The following is a 20,261-nucleotide window of genomic DNA, read 5'->3' as shown; positions in this document are numbered from 1 at the left end:
GGGGGAAAGGTGCAGGGGGTGGGTCATCAAGCCTTCAGAGCCAAGACTCTCTTACAGAGTGAAAGAAATTCAAGGGGACAAATTAAAAAGAAGGATTAGTTCCAACTCACTTCCTCAAGACAAAGGGTAGACAAACACAGTTTGGAGATCCAGGAGAGGTTAACAAATAATGGATTAAAAGCCATTTGGCAACATAGCCTTGCACTCCCAAGCTCGGCAGAAATCCCTTTTGGGGACAATTCACTTCTATATTAGTCAGGGAACCTGTTAGTGCAAGTGAGAGCAGTCACAATCAAACTCGTTTATGTAAAATAAGGAAGTGTGTTGGCTCACACAGCTGGAATAGGTGTGGCTCAGAGGAGCTGAAGAATCTCATGCTGAAAGTTTACTTGGAGGGGGTGAGCCCTGAACCTCTCCAGCTCCAGGCTCAGAGCCCAACAGATAAACCAGCCAACCAGAAAGCCTCACTGTGGTTGTGTAGATTCCACCTCACAGCAATCTCCCAGAGTTGAACTGTGCCCATCATGTTTTCTTGGCTGTGATTTGAACAGAAGCAAGTTGCCAGGCCTTTCTTCCGTGGTACCACCGAGCAGGTGTGAACAGTCAGTCCTTTGATTAGTAGTCTACACAAACTGTTTGCTTCATCCAATAACCCTAGGTAAAATGCAAACTAAGTTAAAGGGGGAAATACACTAAAAAAGAACAGCTATTGTGTGATCTCACTTACAAAAGAAAAAAAAAAATTAGCCCAAACATCCTAAACCCATTGTAATGGAGTTATTTCACCTTATAGTGACCCTGGAGGGCAGAGAAGAATTTTACATTTTCTTAAACTCTAGACTTTTCTGGAGCCAAGAGGGCTGGAAGAATCCCTAAAACTATTATTCCGAGTTAATCTTTAAACCTGAAAAAAAAAAATCATCCCCTCAAGCCTAAAATCAACTGTTTAAAAAAAAATGACAAAAAAAAAAAATGACTGCTGTTGAGTATTGTGCACTCTTAAGAACTATGGATATAGGATCAAATTGACAACAGCCTTGGGAGACAGGGAGCCTTAGGAAGTAACTCTTCCCAGTCCTCCCTGTGAACTCTGTAGATCAGTGTTTTTCAAACGGGAAAAATATGGCAAATGTGGCAAAGGATTGATCCCTTAACAATTTGCAGTCTATCATGGACTAATACTTTGGTAAACCATAATAAAAAACATGTTAGTCACATGTTTTTCTCATGGGAATGACTGCTACAGCTGCAGTAAGAAGCCGTTTATGAAACACACTGCACCCTGGCTCTGCTGTTGTTGTTGTGTACCATAGAGTCAGAAACCGACCCACAGCAGACCCTCCAGCATGTTCCTGGAGGAAGTTAATCTTGTGGTTAATCCTATCTCAGAACAGCTGCTGGATTTGAACAATGTGCCTTGGAGATTGCAGACCAGCTTCTTAGCACTAGACCATTAGAGCTCCCAGTACCCTGACTAGCACTGCTTTAAAAGGTGCTCCTTAATTTTATGACTTTTTTTTTGTTACTAGATCACAAGTTGGTATGACCCTGCTCTTGAAATTCCTTGTCAGATTTTCTGAATTTGGTTTTTTGGTGGGTTTGTTGTTGGTTTTTCGGTGGTTTTTATTTGTTTTTTTTTTGTTTTGTTTTGTTTTGTTTTTGTTGGGTTTGTTTTTTTTTTTTTTTACTTTTCCATTGTATTAGTTTATAACTGCAAAGATGTTTGTATGCCTCATCTGAAACATTAGGCATTAACTGCAGGACACCCTGATTTAATCACTTAGGAGTAAAACTGTGGCCAGCTGCTGTGAATGGTAGTACAGATGTACTTCAAGAAACCTGTCATATGTTAAAACTCTGTTTTCACCAAATCTAATACTTTTATCAGATCTAAGACAGATCATGAGAAGAAAACCCTGACTAAGATGGATTGACACAATAACTGGGGTAATGGAAGTAGGTATGTTGGAGTCAGTGAGACTGGCTCAGGATAGGGCAAGGTTCAGAGCTGTTATACTTAGGGTAATTATGAGTCCCAGGTGAGTCAATGGCACATAACAACAACAAAATTCATTGATGTTGATGTTCTCTTAATCTTCTAGAAGGTCTTACTGGTTGATTTTTGAGTGAAGACTGTCAGTTTGCTTGCCACTGAGAGATCCTGTTGATCTCTCATGACCTCGTGGTAAGGGGTTGTGCTGCCAATCCAAAGGCAAGCAGTTCAAATCCATCAGCTGCTCTGAGAGAAAAAGATGGGTAGTCCCATCCCGTGTAATTTACAGCCTCTGAAAACATGCTGGAGGGTCAGTTATGAGTTGGTTCTGACTCAATGGCACACAACAGCAGTAGAGTTTCACCTGTACAGGAGAGCCCCAATTTGATTCTGAACAAGGTGTCTTACGTACAGGCACACCTGTCAGTCAGTGGAGGCTTGCTGGCTGTGGTGATATTTAATAGGTTTTAACGGAGATTCCAGGCTAAGACTAGGAAGAAAAACCTGGCAATCTACTATGAGAAAATCAACCAAATTAAAACCTTCTGACATTAAAATAGTGCCTTGGGAATGGGACTGATAACAGCTGCTAGAAACTTTATAAATGCCATTCTCTACACATAAATCATCCGAGGAGCTTTTTTTTTTTAAAAAAAAAAAAGGAGTGTGTGTGTGTGTGTGTGTGTGTGTGTGTGTGTGTGTACGTACACTGATGCCTAGCCCCCACCCCCAGGGATTAAAATTCAGTTCCACCTGTCTTTCAAAAGAATAAATTTTTCTCCTTCTTGACAAAGTAGGTGGGACTCCCAGGTGCTAAATCCCACCTGTGTGCAGAGCCCCCGCCCTGGCCCCTCACAGCCTTTCCCAGGCTTTCTCTCCTTCCACCCTCTCTCCATTGCCATTCTTACACGTTTCCACATCCCCAGGAGGGCCGCACCTTTGTACCAGGTGTGTTCATTGTACCAGGAATCCTTTCCCGGCGCCAGGATCCCTGCCTACCCATGCCAGGCACACTCCCACACTGGGGTACAGCCTAACCTCAGACCCAGCTGGTGGCTCTGGCGCCTCTGCGTTATGCGTTATTGATGGCAATTAATGAGTTATCAGATGTGTCAACTTTTTAAGCCCCGTAGCCTTGCTCACCATTGTGGGAGTGACAGACACAGAACACGCCAGGCATGGGGCCTGCACAGCTCAGCTCCCCCAGTGATTAGCCAGCAAATGAGGGGAGCACTTAAGCATGCTCAGCCTCGATTTCCTCACCCGGAAAATGAGGATGATGATAGAACCTACCTTAGCGTAAAGAATCCAGACGTGAGTGTGAAGTGTTTGCCCGGCACCTGGCACAGTGTAAGTGCTCATCAAAATACTAGCTGTGACTACTGTCATTATTACTGCAAAGGAATCCTTCAAGGCCTTGCAAATACGGCCTGTCAGTTCATGCCTTCCTCAGGATTAGCCACCAGCCTGTCCTTTCTCACTGATTCCTTTGTTTTTTTCCCCAGCCCTCTGAAAGAGGAGACCAAAGTTTACTTCTGGGGAGATAACCCAGGGTCTCAGTCAGTGCCTGGCTTGCAGTTGTTATTGTGTACCATCGAGTCGGAACCAACCCATAGCAGACCATCCAGCAGGTTTTCAGAGGCGGTAATCACACAGAAGGAGATTGCCCATTCTTCTCCAGAACAGAAGCTGGCAGATTAGAACCATGTGCCTTTGGGACTACAGCACAGTACAGATTCTTACCACTAGGTCACCAGAACGCCCTAGGTGCCAAATGTTGACTGGTAAAGTGGGCCTGGCCTTTGGGAACACCCTGTGCCTACCCAGAGGCAAACAAAGCTGGAGTCACTACTAAGTAGGCTTCTGAGGCCTTCAGAATTGCTCTGCCGGAAAAAGATGGCCAGTCTCCTCCCCTGTGACCCTGTGACCGTGTGAAATCCAATGGAAAGTTAGCTGTGAGAAGGTTCCAACTTAGTGGTTATGTCTTCGAGGGTTTTTTTTTCCCTCTAAGCAAGGGTTTAAAGGTGGAAGCACCCCTCTCTCCCCCTGCTGAAACTCCCATTAGCAGTGGGGACCCCACAGCCAGGATTTGAGAAAAAAGAGCAGGGACCAAACGGGGGTGGGAGATGTCCAACCATCCCAGGGCTCAGTGCCAGCCTTGGGAAGAAAGAGCAGGTGGTTGACTCTGAGGTGATTTGTTTGAAGTCACATACCCCACTGCTTGTCCTGAGAGGAGAAGCTAGCTGTCAGTGGAGACCTGTGCTCTCATGGTTTTTAAATGGCTGAAGTATGGGGAGTAGATTGCCAGGTATTTCTTCCAAGAGTGGATTCAGACTTCTAACATTGCCGTTAACAGCTGAGTACATCAGCCACCCAGAGCCTCTGAAGCCAACTACACTTTGGGGAAATGAAGTTTCTATGGCGAATGGATTGCTGAGTTCCCAAATCCAGTGGTTTAAAAATTTTCTCTTGCAGAGAGTGGGGAGTTCCCAGTAAGCTCCTTGCTTTTAGTCAGTATAGAACAGATTCCTCAAGGTTGATACATCCCATACTGTTCTATTATAGGCTGATGTCTCCAGATAGTCTAAACTGTGTGTGTGTAATCCTTAGGGAAGGAAGGGAGGAAGGGAGGGAGGGAGGCAGGCAGGCAGGCAGGCAGGCAGGCAGGCAGGCAGGCAGGCAAACCTGCTTTCTGTCTCTTCCCAAATTATGTGCTTATACACCAAAACTTAAAATCTCCTTCCCAAAATGGTGACCATTACCTGAACCTGGACACTGAAACTCTCAGTTGTATAGGGTTATTTGGGGATGCTGGCTTGTCACCCTGCACCTTATAAATATGAAGAAACAAGGTGTAGCTGTTGAAAATCTTGTTTCCGGAGGTCCCTTCTTGGGCCAGAGCAGCTCCAGAAGGGCCTGCTTAGAGGACATCTGAATCCTGAATGTTCACCTAGAAGCAGCAGCGGCCTCCGGCCTGGAGATGCTACAACACTGGTGGCTGTTTCTTCCACTCTAGTCACTGTTAGGGACTCTGAGGAGTCTGTTCTCATCAGCAGGAAGCTTTAGAACTCACTTGTGAACAGCAGAGTTAGCAGATGAAGGTAATGGGTGTATCTGCGAGATGGAAAGGCCACTAGGTGCCTCAATGCCGGCTGGCTTTGTGCCTGAGTCAGTGTCCCCAGAGCTGCCATTGGAAAGAACCGCTGTCTGTGACTGCAGAATAAGTTGTTGGGAGTCTGACCAAGGACACAAATGACTGTTTGAGACCTGGATTTTGAGCTAGTGGACGGCCACTGGACAAGCCTGTGTGCCCCAGATGAACACAGTTTTGGTGGAATATTACTGAAGCCTGTTGATCTTTATTGGTAGCCACTGTCAAGCCTGCCCCAGCTCCTGTTGACACTGTGTGTAACAGAATAAAATTCTGTCCTGTCCTGGGCCTTCCCTGGGTTGGGATCCATCAGCTTTTAGTTGGCAGAATTTCAGTAGGTCACCAGGCCTTTCTTCCTAGTCCATTTTAGTGGGGAAACGCTAGTGAACCCTATTGGGCAGCATAGCAACACACAGAGGACCATGAACACGTGGCTGTGCATGTGGTGCTCCGCCAGAAATCAAACCTCCATCTTCGAAACTGAAGGCAAGAAATCTCTCATTGAATCACCACTGCCCTCCAGCTGGTGTGTCAGCATACATGAAGGAAGTAAAGGGCCACTCAAACTCTAACTGCAGACTTCCCAGCGTCCTGGCTGGTAGCTGGAAACAACACTTCCCTTTTGCTTCACAGGACAGGTGTGAGCTCCCTTGTTTCTTACTCATCAGCCCCGGAAGTGACCCCTGGTTATCTCCTCACAGACATAGCCCACATGCCTTCCCTCAGCCTGTTGCTTCTGTCCAGCCTGCTCTTGGCAACCAGGGGCCCCCACGCAGGTCCAGCCCTGCCCTGTTTCTGCCTTTCATGACAGGGAAGGATTGCAATAGAGACAGAGCATAAGAGAAACAGCTACACCAGATAAAAACCCTAAACTGTATTTAAGCTTGGAGGTGGGATGAGAGAGGCCATGCAAGGAATGCGTTTGACTGAAAACACTTGCTCTGGTTTATTTGTGTTTCATCTAAAAGCTGTTTCTCAGCGGCAGTTACCCTCTGTTCTTCAAACAGTCCAACATTTCGAGAATGCAGTGTCTAGGGAATCTTAGAAAGGAGACATTTTTTCTGTTGGAAAAATAAGCAGCCAAGTTAAGGACGTCACCATCTCATGCACTCTGCAGAGGGCTTTTGCGGGTCTCCTGGGCAGCAGTGCCAGGGCACCACGGCATCCACGCCTCCTCCAGCCAACAGCGGGGTGCTGCCGGGGCTAGTGGGGTAGAAGCTGGAGGCGGCCCAGTCCAGCGGTCCCGCGGTAGGTCCCGGTCAGTAGCCGAGATCCCGACCCCAGCCCCAGACAGCTTGAACGCGGTTTGAGACCACTTAACACCACCAGCGCTCAGGACATTGTGCTAGATAGAAAAGAGACCGGGATGTCGGCGGCGGCTTCGGGACTTCAGAAAGGGGGCTGAGGCTTGTCTCCAAGCAGATTTTCTACTTGGGTTGTATATTGGGGTGCGTGGGCGCTATCGCCCTACGGGGTTCGGCCGTCCAGGGAGCCTGGCTTTCCCCGCCTGGGAAGCCCCGGGCTTGGCGGCAGCTGGGGAGCCGGGGCGCGCTCTGCACTTCAGGGCTCCCCGGGTTTGCAGGCGAGGGCTGCCTTCCCCCGCGGGCGGCGCTGAAACCCGAGAGCGGAGGCGGGGCGGCGCGGGGGCGGCGGGGCCGAGTCCACATTGGAAGGGGACCGAGTGATGGATGGCGGGGAGGGGCGCGGGGCCGGACGCCCGTCCGCCGAGGCGGCCTTTCTCGGCAGCGTGATTGATCTGCGTCTTCCCTTCTTCTCCACTCTTCTTCCAGGGAGAGGCTAGTGGTAACCGGCCGAGCTGGATGGATGGGTATGGGGAGAGGGGCAGGACGCTCAGCCCTGGGATTCTGGCCGACCCTCGCCGTCCTTCTCTGCAGCTTCCCCGCAGGTAAGGCACCGCCCCTGGCCGACGGGGACACCCCCCCTCCCCCGACTCTGGGCCGTGGGGCCACCGGCGAGTTGAGGCCAAAGTTGGAGATCCCAGTCTCCAACCCTCGCCTCCCATTTCCTCGGGGTCTTTGTTTCCTCCTGCGCCCCGCTAATGAAGCGCAGGGTGCTTGTGGGGACCCTGGGAGGGACCCCGCTGGGACTGGGGATTCGCCGGTCCCCGGTCGCCCTCTGAGAGTGCGGTACGGGGATCGCGCCCCGTGCGGACCCGGAAGGAGGACGCGCACGGGAAGCGCGCACTCGGGGCCGGGGTGACTTGCTCCGGTTCCTCGCTCACCAGCCTGCCAGCCAGCCCGATGCTCGGCATTGGGGTGGGAGGCCGCACCGACGTTCCAGGGCTGTCGCTGAGCGCCCCTCCCCGGGGACCCGGTCCCGCCGTGCGCACCTCCCGGCGGGGAAGCCCCCGGCCCCGACTCAGGCGAGGCCAGATTGCTGTATGATAACGTCCCGTGTCGCTCCTGTTTGTTTTTATTGTGTCAGAAAGGGAGAGAATTTCAGAATTAAAGCTGAAAAAGCCCATCTGTTTTCAATGAATCCCCCATAGTTTTTCACAATGTTTTTGGCAGATCGCTGCCTTCAAATTCCTCCGAGCCCGGACCTCTTGTTTTTGTTGGGGGAAGGGAGCCCAACTCCACAGAGAAGCATTTGTTCCTTCCCGAACGCTCCAGTTTCTTTACATTTTTTTCCCCTTTTCGAGGGGAGGGGGAGAGGCACGAAACTTAAATCCCTGGTCTGTTTTCTTTGCAGTGTTTCGTCAAACTTGATTTCATTTTTTGCCATATGCTTCTCACTAGCGAGCAGAGCAAGTTGAACTCTTTATACCCATTTTTCTCATGCTAAAGACAAAGTGTCCTGAGCCAACTGGACCCTGTTGCAAGGCAGGATCTGCTGGGTGTTGTGTTGCGGGGTTCAGAGATGTCCTTCCCCTTTTTTTGCAAAAAATGAGGGCTTCCTCTGTGCACGGCTATTGCACTGGAGTCATAGTCACGCTCAAAACAGTTTTGCAAGAAAGGACTTGAGTTAGCCTCTGGTTTTAAGTTGGGTTTTGTTGATTTTGGGGTTTTTTTTCTCCTCGTACTGTGTGTTAAGGAACTGGCAGAGCTGCGCTCAGCCTAGGGGGGGTGGGGGCTACGGCTTATGTAGGGGAAGAAGGATCACCTTACCCCTCCTGCCCCAGCCCAGCCCCTGGGGGTTGAGGGGGCGTCGTCTGCCGGTTGGGATGCAGTCGCTCACTCCGCAGCTGTGCGGGCCCGGGAGGGCCCAACCTGCCCCATGGCCTGGATTCCTTGGGGAGGCCAAGGACAGGATGCAGGGAGGGACTGGTGCCCCCGAGAGGCCGCACGCCTGTTAAGAAAATCTCCACAGCGGGTCTTGCAGCTTCAAGCTCGCCCCCCAAAAAAACCCCTCTGTTTATCCTAGGAAAGGTCTGTCCAAAAGACTAGTCTGCATCCCTCCCTCAAATTAAAACATGAAGTAGAAATTATTCTTCTTCATGAAAAACCTCCCCCTCCCTTCAGAGTAGCAGACTCCGGCAATTTGTGCTCATTTCGGTTTGGTCTAGATAAAGATCCCATTGGAAGTTTTATCAGATGGCTTCATCAGTGGCTTTTGTCCCTTGTCTTTGGTGGGGGATGTGAGCTCAGCTCCCAACTGAAATTGAGAAGGGGGGCTTAGAGACCATTAAAACAACACCTTCCCGCTCTTAAAGTGACAGCACTTGTTAACTTTTAGGGCTGTAGTAGAGTGGTGGGGGGGGGGAGGAGAAGTGCTAGTGGGAAGTACTTAGGAGTTAGAAGGGAGCCTAGTGTGCTGGGTGCTGCTTGTTTGTTCATTGCTGTCTTTAAAGCTAATATATTGTGCATATTTTAAAGCATCTCGGCATAGTCTGCGGAAAGCTCTGGTGGGTTACATAATTCACAACCCGAATTCCTTCACTTTTGTTTCCAAGAAACCCATTTCTTGTTGGCTCAGAGACTGGTAACTCAAACCTGGCAGATAAAACAGATAGCTGCCACAGTGTCGTGCCAGATGGCTAAGGTTTCTTCTAATTTGAGCTCTTGACAGCTGCCTTCAGTCAAAATTGCCCACCTTACTGAAAACTGAGATTCTAATATCCCCAAACTAAATAAATGCAGAAGAGTGGGAGCTCTGAAACTTGTGTGCTCAAGAAACCTGGGTCAAAAGACAGTTTGTTGTTTGGTTTGTGTGTGTGTGTGTGGGGGGGGTTTGTTTTGTTTTGGTTTTAGGTTTTTTTTGGTTTTTGGTTTTTTTACGAAAGCCAGATGAAATGGGGTCATTCCCACAACAAAGAAGCAGAGGGTCCTTTGCTGTGACTTCTTTGCCTGGAGAGAGGCCACGGCAAGTCTCCAGTGAAGGGGACAGAGAGAGCTGAGTGGGAGAGGAGGAAAAGGAAGTGCAAGGCGCCTAAGACACCTTGGTGTCCCCACTTCTCTGGGAAGGACTGGTGGGAAGCTTGCAGAGAGGAGCTTAAGAAAGCACAGGTTTGTGCAGTGCTCACAGAACAAGGAGGCTTCCAAGAGTAAGCCCATAAGGGTGCAAATTAAATTGGACATAGTTATGTGAGAAAGATGCCTTAACCCCTGCTAGACTGGGACTGTCTGCTTCTAAGTTTTTTAGAAGAATTTACATCTAAGTCATTCAAGGTTGTGTGAAGGTGCAGCCAGTCGGAGCTTCCTGGCTCCGTGACAGGGCGCAGGCCCATGTCTGCCTCTGGCAGCCTTGTAAAGAGAAGAGGGCTCCGTAGCACCCCACAGATTGGACGAGGAGTGTCTGGTTGGGTATTGGTTCAGGTTCAATGAAAGGGCAGAGAAGTGGATAGCATCTTCCTAGGGAAGGAACGCCAGAAAGAACTTCTTAGAAGAAAGCCAAATAGCAGCATTAGACTTCTCAACCATTGTGACTTACTGGAGCAGCTTTCTAAGGGAAACCCATCTAAGGCCTGTATTTTAGACTTGCTTACCTGCTTCCTGTTGCCTGTGCATTGATAATTCAGCATTGTGGTTCTCCAAGGGATCCCTCAATCAGCTACAGCAGAGAGCCAATTAGAAATGCGCATTCTGAGCTCACCTCTGACCTTCTGAAGCAGATGCCCTAGGGGTGGGGACCGAGTCTGTTTAACCAGCCCTCCACATGATTCCCTTTGATTTTAAACTGCAGCTGTTTTAGGAATGTCCCCTCTCAGTGGGTTAACTGAGGCTTGAGTAGACCGACTCTCTGTCCAAATACAGCTGCATCTTTAGAAGTGAGACGACACTTTTTTTTCTGTTGTCTAGAAGTAGGGTATTCTTATGAAACTTTTTGTAAGCTGAAATGTCGTAAAGTGAGGAAGCGATTACCATTAATTTTTATAAGAAAACTCTGAGTGTTCCCAGATCCAAAAAATCACCTACCATATCATATCAATTTATCACATAAAGCCTGAAAAAGAATACTCACTAGCATAATGTTCATAGAGTTCAAAGCTATGACAACTTGATTCTGAGATGTTGAAGGGTGACTTCACCCTGCTTAATGGCTCACTATGAAACCAACTCTCGACACTAGTTTTACTCTTTGCCTTTCTTCAGAGAAGCAAAAATCCTTCCCAGTCTTCTATAAAAGCAAATGGATGTAAAGCGAACTTTTTTTTTACTAAATTTTATTAGTATTAATGAACATTTACAAGGATTTTGGGTTTTCATTCCTTCATTGCTGTACCATTCTCTCTACCCTCTTCCCCAGTTTCTTCTTCTTCCCCCGCCCTCCGAATGTCTGTTTTAATTGTCCAATTGCCACAGTGCTTGTCAAAGCCAGTTCTGTTTAATCTCCTTTGTCAGTGTGTCCTTTGCCATTCCCTATCACTCCTCCCTGAGAGAGAATTCACCCTGATTCATAAGGGAAAGGGGATGGCGTATTCTTTTAGCTACTTTCTGCTGAAAAGGGACGCTGTGGGTTTCAGGGTGAAGAACTTCTCTCACTACTCTAAAGGGCCCCTTTGGCAGTAGGAAACACATAGACTATTATGGAGATTGATTTTGGAATTTAGATGCACTGTTATTAATTGTGCTTAGCCGTCCATGTCCATATCCTTGAAGATGTATCATGGGGGTGTTGCAACCTAGAAGACACAAATTTAACTAACAAGTACATGAGTCAAAAGTTATGGAAAAGTAAAAGAAAAGATTCTTTCATTGTTTTACAAACCCTCCCCCAGGTCCCCTCCACCATGTAGCCGTTGCTCTAGACTCCTTTGATGACAGAAATACCTAGTCACATATCTCTTTTAAACAGTTTTCTCCCTCCTCTGTTTCAGTGCAGTATACATTATTGAACCCATCTTACTCAGTCTCTCCCCAACCCCGAGGTTAGTCCCATTCTACAACAGTGGCATCATGCAATATTTGTCCTTTTGTGACTGGGATATTTCACTCAGCATAATGTTCTCCAGAGTCAACCATTTTGAATAATATTGGATGAGTTCCTTGTTTTTCAATGCAGTAAAGCGAACTTTTGAAAAGCAGGAGATGGCCGATATTTCATTCAGACCTGCTGTTCAAAAGTGAGCTTACCAGCTCTCTGCTCCTCTACGGGAGCCTGATGTTGCAAAAGAAAGGGTGAAATTAATGGCTACCTATGCCAGATGACAGCCGAGCCAGACCTCAGGGCGGCTGTGCAGCAGGCTAGGAGGTCTGCAGTGAGCTGGCTGAGCAGCTTCAGCTCCCGGGGGAGGAGAGTTGTGCATCCCTTGGAGAGGAGGCCCCTCTGCCCTGCATGTGAATTGAGAATAGGAGTCTTCCTTCTTGGAGAAGGTACCACCAGCACGTTATAGTCAAAGATGGTGAAACTTGGTCTCACATACTGTTAGGAAGGCCAGTCCTTGGGAAGAGGAAGTCCCTCAACAAAGATGGATTGACATAGTGACTGGAATAAGTGGGCTCAAATATATCAGAGATGATGAGAATGGCACAGGCCCTTGTTCATGGGGTCACAATGAGTCATAATCAACTTGACAGCATTTAACAACTTCTGTCTTGTGGTTTGAAGACAGTGAAATTTTGTGAGGCCTAGAAGCTGCTAGCTGTCACCTAGCACTGAAAAGAGAGTTAGGAAGAAGGAAGGGGGAAGGGAGAGATGGCTAGTAATTGAGTGGTCATTAAGAATGAGATCAAGGAAGGAGCAAAAACAGCTTAGAAGGTAAAATGTCGGGCTCCTAACCGAAAAGTTGATAGTTTAAACACAAGTTGTGCCTCAGGAGAAAACAAGTATCCTGGAAAGACTTAGAGCCTTGGAGACCTGGAGTTAGATTGATGGCATTGGTTTAATTTGGTTTGAGTGTGAGGCCGCAAGAGCGTCTCCGCAATGCAGATGGTGTAGTGCTGCTTTCCGATGGGAAAAGCTGATAATTCAGGCACACCCGGGGCACCTTGGAAGAAAGGTCTGGCAATCTGCTTCTGGCCACTGGAAACCTCATGACACAGTTCTCTGACACGTGGTGTCATCATGCGTGTTAGAATTAACAACTGGTTTGGGTTTTGTCTCTGTGTGAGGCGGGAAGAGGGGATCCTGGGATCCTGGAGGACTTAGGGACTGGGCAGGGGAGTAGTTAACATGTTGGCGGGAGGCATAAGGCCAGTTCCCTTGGATTTGAGAGGGCTGTAGTCCTTTCATCCAAGGTGCCTCTGGGTGGCACGTACCCCTAAATCTTCTGGTTAACAGCTAAGCACATTAACCATTTTTAGCACCAGAAGCTGTGGGGGGGTTGTTGTGGTTGTGTAGTCAGAACTGACCAATAAGTGACCCTCCAATAGGTTTCCAGAGGCAGTATCCCATAGGATTCAATCCTCATACCATTGCATTGGCTGTGCTGTTCCTTACAACTAAGCCTCCAGAGTTCTGTGGGAGGGTAGTTCCTGCTGAGTAGATCCTCTTGGGGCAGAATGTACAAGCTCTAGAATCGGGAAGAGAGAATTCAGTGAGTTTTAGCCAGGTTTTAGCAACTGGATAAATTCAACCTGCTTCACTGACCTCTCAACAAGGGCTCCATGTCTGTGAAGCGCCCCCTGTCCAGAACAAGCAAGTCTTGGTGTGGAGTAGGGAGAACCAGCCAGGGGTCCTTCTTCCCTCTGCCCTTTGTTGCCTGCTCCTATTGACATTAGTCTATAATTGTAGCATCAAACGAGCCATAAAACAGCTCCCTCCACTGACAAAAGGAATCACTCCTCTACTGCCTCCTCAGGCCCGCTTGGGAGATCCTGAATAGATAGGAGCCACCTTCTGCTCCAGCCTCAGTTCCATGTTTCTAGATCCAGGTAACCGTGTCCCACCCACCCAACTAGTGGAGCCTCCAGTGCTGGCTCTTGGCCTGGCTCAGTTTAGAATGGAGCACTGCTTGGTCTGCCCTCTCAATCAAGAGCCAGGCTCAGTGTTCTTCTGTGCTGGAGAAGAGTGTTGAATGTACCATGGACTGCTAAGAAAATGAACAGTTTCATCTTGGAGAGGGTTAAACCAGGCTGCTCCTTGGAGACAAGGATTCTGAAGCTTCGTCTGACATAATTTGGGCATGTTGCAAGGAGGGGACTGGTCCTTGGAGAGAGATGTCATGCTTGGGAGAGTAGAGTGACAGCACAGGAGGGGAAGACCCTCCATGAGGAGGATTGATTCAGTTACTGGGGTAATAGGGATAGGCTTGTTGGAGACAGTGAGATTGGCACAGGACAGAACAGGATTTAAGACTGTTGTGCATAGGGTCGCTGTGCGTCGCAAGCCACTCGATGGCACATAACAATAACCAGAGCAGATCCTCAGCCAGGAGAGCTGGGTGCCTTTTGCATGGTTATCTTGAAGGTTGCTGTCTACTCTTTCTCCCATTCCATTGCTTTGTAAGTTTTGGGGTGTAACTTCTCAATTACTGTCACTGTTCTTGAGGGCAGCAACCCCATGCTGTGCCTTTTTATCTCCTTGTCCACCCCACCCACTGGAGGCACATGCAGGGCATTCCTGACGTTGAAAGCATCCTTGCATTTGTGGGGTGCATTTTTGTTTTCGTTTTTCTTGACCATAGCATTTTTCCTCATAGATAATGCCAGTATTTTTCCCCAAAAAAAATAATTTTCTCTGCTTTCAAAAACAGTTACCAGAATCCACTATTGAATTGATTCCAACTCATCACAACTCTGCCCAGAGTGGTCAGAGCTCTTGGCTGCTAACCAGTAGGTCTGTGGTTTGAACCCACCAGCTGCTCCACAGGAGGCAGATAAAGCAGTCTGTCTGCTTCGTAAAAGTGTACAGCCTGGGAACCCCAGTGAGAATGCTGCTCTGCCCTCCGGGGTTGCTAGGAGTTAAAAACAAAACTCCCTTTTAAATGTGAAGGCCAAGAAGGGATAAATAAGAAAATAAAATAACCCAGAGTCTGGCCTTTGAAGGCAAATCGTTGGTAATGAACGTTTAGATGAGTATCCTTCAAGTTCTAATGTTGTGTGTTGTTCCCTGTGAAGTACCACGTTTTGGAGTGTGTTAATTTTAAGAGCCCTCCCGTTTATTGAGTGTCTGCAGCATATCATTCTCCGATAAATGCTTAAATACATCACCTCATAAAATCATCAGGACATCTTGACAAGGATTACCTTTTCTATTTTATTGATGAGGAAACTGGTGGCAGAGAGTGTTTGCTGGAGCATCAGGAACAGAACTCAAGACACCCCCCCCTTTTTTTTTCTCCCTCTAGAAAAAGATTTTGGATCAATAATGGCCATTAAGATTGTTATGTAGCAGATCTAAGCCTTTAACTGTTGTCATCTAGTCTGTTCCAGTCACTGTGTAAGGTGGCGGCGTAGAACTGCCCTATCAGGCTTCCAAAGCTGTTAATCTTTACAAAGCATATTATTCCCATAGAATCATTGCTAGGTCTAAATCCCTAAGTTTTCAGTGAGCAGCTGACGCTGAAACACTGCACCACCAGGGTCTTGTCTAAGAATTCAAAGGAGGGAAAAAGAAGAAATGAACTTTGGGGTTATGATTGGATTGTGCACGACCACGTTTCCTGTGGATCTTGCTTTCTGCTTCCTCCCGCAGGCCCTGTCTGCCCCCATTGACCTTGGCTTAGTGGTGGCCTAGGGGGAAGACGCCACCAAGTCGCAGGTGGGGAAGACGAGTCCACAGGACTGTGGTTGTGCACATTTCCCCCAGCAGTTTCTGTCCACTGGGTTTTGTTTGTTTGTTCTTTCTGTGCACTATTTCACCCGAGTGGTCAGAATACCAAGACACCCGTTAAAGTGCTCCCCTGTGCCCAGGTCCCAGTAGAAAGGAGTCCATTCTTGCTCCTGCTGCTTGGAATGTCCCCTGAGCACAGGCTCCAGCCAGTGTCCAGCTGGCCTGGGTCACCCTGTGGCAGGAAGGCCGGCTTGGGGACATGGGAGGGAGGAAAGCCACTTCAAAGGGGTTTGACCTGCCTGGGCCAGGCAGATGAGCTCAGTCAGGGTTGCTGAAGACAGCCAGAGTGGAAAATGATTCTCTCTGGAGCTGCATGGGATCAGAGGAAAAGGGCTGGACCTCAAAGCAAGACGTGGACAGCCCCCATCATCTTCCCAAACCCCCACCCCCGCACACAAGTTTCATTTACAGCTGAGGAGATGAACACAGGATAGGAGAGGGTTCAGATCAGTACTAAGTCGTATTCAGCAGCACCTAACAACAAGACAGGTGTGATTGCCCACAGATAATCCAGGGGGTGTTCGCTGACCCCTCTTCGTGGCCACGCCTCATAGCCAGAGGCTCTGGGCTCCGGATGGGCAGGCGGGCTGGGCCTGAAGAGCTCCTGCTGACTGTTGGTTTGGCCCCACATAGCCCCAGCGCCTGGGACCTGGTGACCTGTATGGAAAGCTGAGGTGTGCCCTTTTCCTTGGCACCCGCAGTGGTTTCTCGCAGTGACTTGGCATGTGTGGAGGCTGGGGCCTGAGAATCCAGTGCAGGACAGGCTTCCCGGAGCTGTGCCTCCTGACGTGGCTGTTGGCCTCCCTGCCATATTGAAGGCAGCAGTGGCTTAACCCTCCCCTGCCCAGCTGCCTCAGCACTGCCTGCCCTTGCCTCACTCACTTGAGATGCTTCTCCAGTTCCTGGAATAAGTCCCTTGGAAAATTTGTGGTGGGCTAAAGGGGAGAAAGACACAGGGCATCATGGATGGGACACGTCCAGAGCATTCAGTGCCCATCCTCTGGGAGAAACGTCCTTTAGGAGAGGAGATTGAGTAGAAGCGTAAGTGGCACCATGGTTTTGGCATTTGCCTACTAACCAGAGGGTCCACATTTCAATCCCACCAGCTCCACTGTGGGAGTAGATGAGGCAGCCTGTGCCTGAAGAAATCACAGCCTTGGAAACCCTTTTGGGGGCAGTTTCTCTCCATGCTGAAAGGTCATCACAGGGAGCTTTGGTGGCTTAGTGCTAAAAAGTTGCACTGCCAACTCAAAGGCTTGTGGTTTGAATCCAGCAGGTGCCTCATTGGAGACAGATCAGCAGTCTCCTGCTTTTTGATCTATGGCTTCTGAAAAGTACGTGGAGGATCAGCTGTGAGTCAGTTTGGACTGGACAGTACACAGCATAGGGTCGTCATAAGTACATCTGGTAAAAAATTCAGTCCGTCGCCTAGGTGGTTACTTCCAGTAGCCTGGGCCGGCCAAACACCTGGATTCTGAGACCAGGATGATGGAATTATACTCCTACAGCAGTGACAGGCATGCAGCCTTCAGGCGCCTCCCAGCTGCCAGGAGAGTGCTGCTCACCGCCCAGGTGGTGTGGCCTCCTTTGTTCAGTGCAGAGGAACAAGGGACAGAAGGAGGAGTGGTGTCCCAGTGTGAGTTCCACAGGGTGAGAAGTGGTTGGCCCTGTGCTTTGCCACCTCCTTCAGGACCTCAGCGTGGGACATCTCTCAGGAGGAGGAAAATCAGCCCACTGCTGTCTGAGGAGGTGGGGAGTGCGGACCGGACCAGGCCAGGCCAGGCCAGGCTGGCCTGGGTTGTAGTCTCCACAGAGGCTGTGCCCTCACTGAAGCCCACTTCCCCTCTGTGTCATGTGACTGGGACCCCATCATGCCGTCTGGGATTCTCAACGATTAACTCAAATTTTGAGTCCTTCAGATGGCACACCAGTCAGAATCTGTCAGAAAAACCAAAGCACCCCTGATAATTCCACAGAGGGAACTTACTCGAGGGTGTGGTTAAAAAAAGTTGAAAGAGGAAAAAGGTAAAAAAAAAGGTAAAAAACAGCTGCTGAGGAATGAAACCCTGATGCATGGTGACCCTGTGTGTCTTAGAGTAGAAATGTGCTTTGTGGGGCTCTCAGGAAATGATTTTTGGACTATATAGATCACACCAGGCCTTTCGTCTACAATGGTGTGGACTTAAACCTCCATAGTTAGCAGACAAGTACTAAGCATTGAGTACAAGCACTAAGTACGTCATGGACAGCACAAGAGGAAGACCCTGGATGAGATGGATTGTCAGTGACTGGGGCAATGAGGGTAGATGTGTTGGAGACACTGCAGTTGGCACAGGACAGAGCAGGGTTTAGAGTACATAGAGTCGCTGTGAGTCACAGGCAACTGGATGGCACATAACAACAAGAAAGACTGAGTGGCTGAGAGGGACCAGTGAGGCACACAGATAGTTGCAAGAATCAGTTTCTTCCTTTGGGGGACGTGGTGCACACATGGAGTGGGGGGGGAGGTAAGGAGCTTGAAAAAGAGCCTTGTAAGGTGGCAACAGTGGCCAGTATGGAGACTTCTGAGAGCACTGTATGCAGAGATGCTCAGGTGAGGGACTAGGGCTCCCACGTGATCAGCCTGGCACCAGTCTCTGTGTCGTGCCCTGGTGTCAGAATCGGACAGAAAAACAGTAACCAGGGGGAAACAGCCCCACGCAGAGAGTAAAGTGGCTCAAAGCTGAGGGACAGTGGTATCATAATGGACACAGCTGGCATTCAGGGCATTCTCATCTGGCCTTCAGTTTCTGGCTCCCAGAAGCACTTGGCCAGTCTTTACTTCCGTGGGGCAGCTGAGTGGATTCACACCACCAACCTTGGTGTAAGCAGCCATTTGAAAAATACTTGCACCTCTCAGATTTCTTAGGGCCTATTCTACACAAAGACTGACCGGGACTTGATCCAGGAACAGCAGCCAGGTGTGTAGTAGAAGATCGAGAACTTTCTACAAGTGAGTAATGACTATGCAAGTCACAGAGCTACACAAAAACAAGGTCCTGGAGCTTGGAGTCAAAAGGAGCGCTGTCCCTTTAAGAGGAGGCAGCGCTTCCTTCCTCCCAGCTCGCCCCACCCCCGCCCACAGGGCACCTGAAACCTGATCTAATCCCCTTGCACACGGGTAATTTATTGGTCTATTGGGCTTTTCTCGGTTGCAAATTGCATTGTCTTTATTCTGGGGTGCAGGTTTTGGAGCCACTCGCTGCATTCCACAGACTTCTTTCTCAGGACCTACGTTTCACAGCCCCCTCCACAGTGCACGCTTGTCAAAATCCGTTTTATTGGGCTGCTTTGTTATGCAAACAGCATGGTGGTAATCAGGCTATTATTTGGAAAGATTGGGCTTGATTAACAGTTCAAAGGAGGTCTCTGAAAGCAAAGCAGTGTGGTACTTAATATTCTCGGCCTGCGGGACTGGAGAACTCTGCGCTCTCAGCTCTGCCCTCCTCCCTGAGGGGCACAGGTTTGCCCGCTGCTGTGTTGCTGGGATTTTTCTAACCTTAACCCTAACCCTCTGCAGTGCTTCAGTCTACATGAAGTCTGAACTTCATGTTTCTGTAATGTGAAGTTTAATATACACTCATTTACACGCATGGTGTGTGGGGTGAGTACATTCCTGAGCCCAGGGCATGTGGAAGCCCCTCACCCAGGACACTGGGGAAGGGGTATTGTTGCTTCCTACCTTCCAGGTAGAGTAGAACCAACCTATAGCCAGCTTTCCAGCAGGTTTTCAGAGGCAGTAAATTACTGACTTTGCAAAGACTGGGGATCACAACAGATGTGGCTAACCTTGAGAAGAATGGGAATCTCAGAACTTGACAGCTCATTCAAAACCTATACTTGGACCAGGAAGCAGTCCTCAGAACAGAGCAAGGAAACACTGCATAGTTTGGAATCAAGAAAAGGAGTGCTCCAGGGATGTGTTCTTCCTCCATAGTTTTCCAGTCGGTATGTACAACAGATCATTCAGGAGGCTGGACTCTATGAAGAAGAATGTGGCATCAGCATTAGAGGAATGCTTATCAACAACCTGCATTATGCAGATGGCACAACCTTGCTCCTGTAACTGAGAGGGACTTGAAGTGTTCGCTGTAGAAGGTGAAGGATTGCAGTCTTCAATATGGATTGCAGGTTAATATCAAGAAAATAAATATTCACACTACTGGCCAATAGGCAGCATCATGACAAATGGAGAGGAGGACTGAGATTGTTAACAATTTCATCTTTCTCAGATCCACAGTCAACACTGTTGGCACAGCAATCAGGAAATCAAAAGATGTTGCTTTGGGAAAATATGCTGTCAAGGACCTTTCCAGAGTATTAAGGAGCAAGAGAGACTAAGGTGTGCCTGACCCAAGTCATAGTCTTCATAATTACTTGCTGTGCAACAGAGAGCTGAACAATAAGAAGGATGACAGAAGAAGAATTAATGCCTTGGACATACCATGGACCTTCAAAAAAACAGACAAATCTGTCCTGGAAAGGGTGAAATGAGGTTGCTCCTTGGAAAAAAGGATTGTGAAGCTCTGTCTCACATACTATGGGCATGTTGCCAGGAGGGCCCAGTCTTTAGAGAAAGACATCATGCTTAGAAGGTTAGAGGATCTGTACAGGAAAAGATGACCCTGGGTGAGATGGAGTGACACAGTGACTGTGACAGTGGGGACAGATGGGTCAGAGACTGTGAGATTGGCTGAAGATAGGGCAGGGTTCAGAGCTATTGTTCATAGGACCACTGTGCATCATTATTGACTTAGGGCACATAACTACAACAGAGCCGCTGGTGGATTTAAACCGCTTCTTTGATTATGCAAAGGCGTTTGACTATGTGGATCATAACAAACTGTGGCTGACTCTGAGAAGAATGGGAATCCCAGAACACTTGATCATGCTAATGAGAAACCT

General features: G+C 48.6%; 1 protein-coding gene across 1 annotated transcript in view; it reads left to right on the top strand.

The window, feature by feature from the left end:
* RGMA (repulsive guidance molecule family member a) overlaps nt 1-20,261 on the top strand; it is a 56,251-nt gene that overhangs the window by 17,612 nt on the left and 18,378 nt on the right. Inside the window, exon 2 of the mRNA XM_006885238.1 lies at nt 6,935-7,050. Coding sequence (XP_006885300.1) covers nt 6,935-7,050 — 116 coding nt within the window. The remainder of the gene's footprint in view (nt 1-6,934; nt 7,051-20,261) is intronic.

Source organism: Elephantulus edwardii, unplaced genomic scaffold (assembly GCF_000299155.1).
Source record: "Elephantulus edwardii isolate Elephantulus edwardi_28Jun2011 unplaced genomic scaffold, EleEdw1.0 scaffold00041, whole genome shotgun sequence".
In the NCBI taxonomy this organism is placed as follows: Eukaryota; Metazoa; Chordata; class Mammalia; order Macroscelidea; family Macroscelididae; genus Elephantulus; species Elephantulus edwardii.
The sequence above is the reverse complement of the archived record's forward strand: the minus strand, read 5'-3'. Positions and strand labels throughout refer to the sequence as shown.